This window comes from Aplysia californica, unplaced genomic scaffold (assembly GCF_000002075.1).
Source record: "Aplysia californica isolate F4 #8 unplaced genomic scaffold, AplCal3.0 scaffold00042, whole genome shotgun sequence".
In the NCBI taxonomy this organism is placed as follows: domain Eukaryota; kingdom Metazoa; phylum Mollusca; class Gastropoda; order Aplysiida; family Aplysiidae; genus Aplysia; species Aplysia californica.
The window spans coordinates 1,170,590-1,176,589 of NW_004797312.1; the positions used below are offsets into that span (position 1 = coordinate 1,170,590).

At 39.8% G+C, this 6,000-nt stretch overlaps 1 protein-coding gene across 3 annotated transcripts in view; it reads left to right on the forward strand.

The window, feature by feature from the left end:
- Positions 1-5,391, forward strand: part of LOC101854147 (39S ribosomal protein L2, mitochondrial) — a 22,850-nt gene extending 17,459 nt beyond the window's left edge. For all 3 annotated transcript variants that reach the window (XM_013079175.2, XM_035968155.1, XM_005092202.3), the window contains 2 exons: positions 1,290-1,538; positions 4,146-5,391. In XM_013079175.2, coding sequence (XP_012934629.1) covers positions 1,290-1,538; positions 4,146-4,561 — 665 coding nt within the window. In that variant the 3' untranslated portion in view covers positions 4,562-5,391. The remainder of the gene's footprint in view (positions 1-1,289; positions 1,539-4,145) is intronic.
- Positions 5,392-6,000: the final 609 nt, after the last annotated feature.

A 6,000-nucleotide genomic window follows, 5' to 3' on the forward strand; every position in this document is an offset into this window, starting at 1 on the left:
TTTTTAAGTTTCAACCAAAACTGAGAAAAACACCATACGTAACAGCTTCGTTAAAGGATCAAGCATAATGTGTATATATGCATCAACCCCTTTGTTGCCTTGTTGTGATGTACACGGTACGGCCTGAAAATGTATTATTTTTAGCTTTGTGTTGTACTGTGGACATTTTGGAAGTTGGAAAATTTTACACGAGCACAGTGTGGATTCATATTTGGACATTTTAAATATGCATTCGGGTACCAAATTTGCTCGTATTTCTGTATTGCAGATGATAGCGTGCTCTTGCAAATTGTAAATACCAAAATGACTGACAAAAAAGAAAAACGGCAGCTAATTTCACTTTGTGACTCAAACATGCAAGTTGTTTGAAATTATGGGGTATTTTTTCCTTCTTTGTAGGGTCCCTGCCTTCAGGCGGCCACATTCCGATTTCAAAGATTATTTTCTTTTAAATTAATTTGTTCTTTGAAGCCCCCAAGTACACACTATGGTGTATTTGCAAGAAGTTGTAGAATTTTGTATTTTACTCAGTTTTGGCTGAGCTTTTAAAAACTTGATGTTTCTTGAATATGGCGTTCGGTTGAAATTGATGCAAACATAACTGAGTAACTTGCTCTTTAAATGGATCCCTGTTAAAAAAAATAATTGTTTAGACACTCTGTATGATCACACCAATCGCTGTTGTTGGTTTGTCTTTAGGTAAGAGAGAGTGCTTTTATTTTGAAAATGACCTGTTGTGATACTAGTGTTAAATGGGTTGTTAAAAGTAAGGACATGATTACTTTTCCTAAATTGTGAGGCAGAAAGATGAAGTCCATTCAGTCTATTTGCGTGTGCAGTGAAGGAGAGAAAGAGGGAGTGGCTGACTCAATTTGTGATGGTAATATCCTTTTCATCATAGTTTTTCTGAGTGGGCTGTGAGGTGATATCTTACCTTTCCAAGAATATATCTTTTCTTCTTAATTAACCCTGTCCGTATGCCCTGGGGTAATTTTGTACCCCCGTGGTTGTATTCTTCACATTTTAGAATACTTCTAGTACAAAGACCTCTTTGAGACTTTTAGTATTTTTCAAAAAATCATTTTGACAAACTGCTATGCAAAGCGTACGGATTGGATTAACGAGTAAATTTCCTCTTTGGAATGTGGTGGCACAGAGTTTCCCACGTCGTATGGATATGATAGTAAAACACGACTTGCGGATAGGGTTAAGAAACTCATATCATTTATGAAAATGAAATAATTATTTTATAATCACTGATGTTTTTTGTTTTTTTTGTTATATTTCAGGAAGAATTTGGATCCACAAAATTGGTGGAGGCTTCAAAAAGATGTATCGAATGATAGATTTCCATAGGGTTGGTCCAAAGGAAGGCGAACCGAAGGTTGAGAAAGTCTACGAGGTGATCAAAGATGACTGTCGCACTGCTAATATAGCCCTTGTGGCAGCAGGAAATCATAAACGATGGATTTTAGCTTCTGAGAACATGAAGTCAGGAGACTTGATCAAAACATCTGGAACTGTCACAGCTATGCCAGGTGAATAAAGTTGAATTTTAATCCTCTGAGGAAAATCTTAAATTGAATGTTATGCTTGTCATTGTAAATTTTGCATTATCCTTTTCGGGGGGGGGGGGGGGGGGGGGCATAGTGAATACTAGCATTGTACGCACAAAGTTTTGAAGGTGAAAGCACTATGTCGGTTTTGTCAAAAGACTTCTGAAATTTGTTACCGTTGGACAAATGTTTTATTGACATCCATGTAAAGAACTTTTCTGATGTGTGCACCAGAGGGGCTGATGCCATATATTTATATTTCTTTAGAATCCTTAACTCACTGACTACTGGCCCCTTTCACAAATCACTAGCGCTGAGTACTGGCATTTTTGGGGGGTATTTCAAAACACCACCACAACTCTCAGAATTATCCTATTGTAATTATTTTTTGACACAGTAAAGTAACTTTCAAACTTAGTCTATTGCAAAAAAATTAAGTTCTCTAGGTCTAATACTTTAATTCTTATGATTGTTTCAAAATTGGAATGAATTTGATTTTTGGAAAAATTTCCAGAGACACGAAAAGATAGAATGAAATTCACAACAACAACAAAAATAAAAGTTCAAAGTGTTCTGTTTTGATTTGTATCCATGTGTGAGTGTTTGGTGAAAATATAAAAGCTGGTCTGTGCGTTTATTCAGACCCATACACTGAATTACAAGAGACAGATGTAGGGAACGAAGTTGTGATTTCGTTGCGCGAACAACAATAACAGTACTAGTGCTAGATCTAGATCTAGCCCTAAAACAACGACTCGGGCCGTGTTCGGGTACATATCCAGGGTCCTAACTATCAGACACATCATATCCTAAGTCACTAGAACATACAGAAGTATCGAAAACAACGAAATTATGTGATTCTTTTTCATGCGACCGTTACTTCAACACGACTGTCGGATTACTATCATTTGTATAGAAAAAACATAGCCCGAGTTCCGGTCAGGTCAACCCCAGATGAGGTGACTGTCCTTCACCTTCAATTGCTTAAAAAGTTACCACGAAACTTCCGCCAAACTCGGCACGAAACGAAACAAGAGGCAAAACTAACACTGGAGTCCGTTCCCGTTCATGTGACTGGAGCACAAGATACGGAACAAAACCACGAAGTCCATCCCGTCGGGGGTACGGGATCCGTACCTGCGAACCGACCGTCCGCCCCGTACCCGTGACGGGATCCGTAGTCAGTGAGTTAAAGTTCTCTTTGGCTCGTACTTAAGCAATATGTTGTTGGAACATTCAGTCTAATCATGCACATGGCGAATATGCATGTTAGTGAACACACACATAAATAGATTTTCAGGTCCCAAATTTTTTTTCTTGTACACATAGGCTTATGTGTATTTTTTGCATTTAAAACATGTATTTAACGAAATTTGCGCATCAAAAAGTTTTCCCAATCCCTCTGATTTCGCTATGTGCAAGCTTGTCTGTACATGCTTCATTTCAACTCCCGTGAAAATATTTTCATTGTTTTTCTTTTCAGCCCAGTATTTTTTTTATATATAATTTTGTGCTTATTTTTCCCCCTTGAAACAGCAAGGTAAACTTAAGACTTTTTATTGTTCATATTGTAATAAAGAGCAATGATTTTTACACATTTGATCCTGCTGAACCATTTAGTCGTCCAAAACACTTTATGGTGCTAAATAATAATAATAATAATAGGTACCATTTGTATAGAGGGCAAAATCCCGCTCCAAAGCAAGTTCTATGTGCTTTACAATCTATACTATTACCCTAGTAGACCTGATAGCATTCTGAAACAATCTCAACTTCCCGGGAAACGCACAGTGCAAGCTGCCATTTATAGGCACTAAAGCACTAACATACTGACAAGATCTTTTGCTCTCTTTTGCTGGGTTCTCTTTCTCTCCTGGGTGAAGTGAGGAAAATTCATGTAAATGCCTTTCCCAAGGACACAGCGTCAGGCCTGCAGCTCAAATCCCCCCCCAGACGCGCAACCCTAAGATTACGAGTCAAAGAAGCCTAACCACTAGACTACTTTCTCCACAAGAAAAGTGAATGTTTGGTGCAGGTTGTCTTATCTAGGTCAGCATCTGGAAGTTGCCGATTTATTGTCGTAATTTGAGTCCCTATTTTGGTTCTTTTATCCTGCTATATATTTTTTTTTTCATATCGCCAAACATTTTAGCTCCTTCACAAATGGGAGCTACTTCTTATTTATTTACCTTCTACTTTCTTAAAGTGTAAAGGGGGGCTCTTGTGGTCTAGAGGTGATGGTGTTCGCCTCTCTTTCAGTAAGTCTCGGGTTCACATTCTGACAGTGAAGGTAAATTTTCCTCTCTAAAAATGTTCTCCTTTCCTGCTCTGTAATCATGTTCTGTCATCTGCTTTCATCTCAACTTTCTACGCCCACAATCGTATTAATTCATAAATACGATAAGGTTTTTTTTACCGCCAAATTGGCTTTGGGGCACTTTTTTCAGTACTGTAGGTGGAACAATAGCATATGTGAATATGAATTTGAGGTTTGAATTTTCTCTTTTTGGGGGCACAGATAGACGATTCTGATTTTTAAAAAAAAAGACATTAATGCACATGCTAATACTTTTGTCCGTTTCCCTGCAGTGCGAGCTCAGGAAGGAGATGCTCATCCTGTTGGCTCCTTGCCTCTGGGTACTCTGGTCCACAACATTGAGGCTTTAGTAGGCTCAGGGGGCACCGTAGCCAGGGCTGCTGGTACATCCGGGCTCTACGTTCGCAAGGTTGGAGACAAGTGTGTTATACGCATGCCCTCGAAACGAGAACTGGTCATATCGCAAGAGTGTATGGTGACGATTGGGCGCGTCTCCAACGTTGAACATCACAAGACCAAGAAGATGCGCAAAGCTGGAGAGAACCGATGGCAGGGACGGCGGCCTCACAGCGGCTGGTGGCAGCGGAAGACGGGCTACCACGGCCGCAAGATCAAGCCACTGAAGGCCCCCATGGTCGTGGAGAGAGCGGCAGAGGAGGCGCCCTACGCTCACAGTTTCACTTTTTGATGTCGTGTGCTTGTGTTGAAATTGAAAGGAAGACTGTGTATCACATTGTGTGAGGTTTTCGTTTGATGGGTATGAGATGGGAGGAAGAGACGGTTCTCGAAACGTTATCACTCCACTGAAATTATTTCTCATCTTTGTTGAAAGTTAAAGAAGTAAGACCCAAGGCTTAAAAGGCACTCGTGATTGTTGATTTTGAGTAAGTAGAGTGTTTGTAGCATGGATTTGATGAGTGCTAGTTATTTGATATTGAAGGGTTTCTGAATTGTATGTATGAGATTCGGTCCAATTTGTATTTGTGTGCTGTGTTTTGAGTTCTCCGGAATTCTTTTTTTTTTTTTTTTTACATTTTGCGGTCACGCAGCCAGCAGTACGAAATACCCCACTTGATCACCCAGCCAGGAGAGTGACTGCAATGGACTTCTCGGGCCTGGTTCAGAACTGCGCCAGGTGACTAGAACGAAATTTTCACCGCCGCATTATTGCGCCAAGTGACGCAAAGTGTTAAGAGAGTGCACTCAAAGTCAAAGGGTGTATGTACAGTGGAGTTATTATTGTCAGTGTAAATGATGATTTTAATTTTGGCAGTAACAATAACATTTGGAAGACAATGAAATGAAGTGCTTGTGCGTGTAACAAATGTTCCCTTTGTGCTCGATGCTATATGTGATGATATGTCTTGTTGGTTGTAGAACTTGTCATAAAATTGTGAAAATGATCTGTTTTTGGTTGATCTAGTGGTCAGAGTGATATTTAATAATGTAAATTCTATTGCATTGTGTTAGAAAAAAAAGTGTGCAGAATTAATAAAATGGAATACTTCTTATGTAAAACTTGTTCTCCAAGCTCTGTTTCATGTTGTTGTTGTTAGCGATCCAGTAGCATCTGAGCGTTAACTCTTCTGCATGATGCCATTCGGTAATAGCTGCAAGTCTGTTCTAATTGTTGTCTTGAGGAGTAGAGGCAATTAGATGTGTGGGGTAGCTTCCCCTTAAATCAGTTAGTTTTCTACAGAAGAGCAAATGATGTTCCACTGTCTCTGAGGGGTAGTCACATAGTGGGCAGGCAGCAGACTGCTTTACTCCAATTCGGTTGAGAAGTTGGTTGAGGGGTACATGTTGTGTTCTAAGTTAGAAGATTATGGATTGATCTCCCCTCTTCAACTCATTGATTGGATCTTTGACCAGTGGTTTATAATTCATGCGGCCATACATCATCCTTCCTGTGGTACCTGTGGCCCAATCATTCATCCAGTCTTCCTTGAGGTTTGACTTGGTCATTTGGCCGCAGGTGATGTAATCAGTAAGAATTTCAGGCTGAGGGAGGCTAGCTCCTTTCTTTGCTAGAGCATAAGCTCTTTCATTTCCCTGTATCCCAGTGTGGGCAGGAATCCATTGTAGGACTACTCTGACTTGGTGCCTACTTATCAAATTATGTAGACT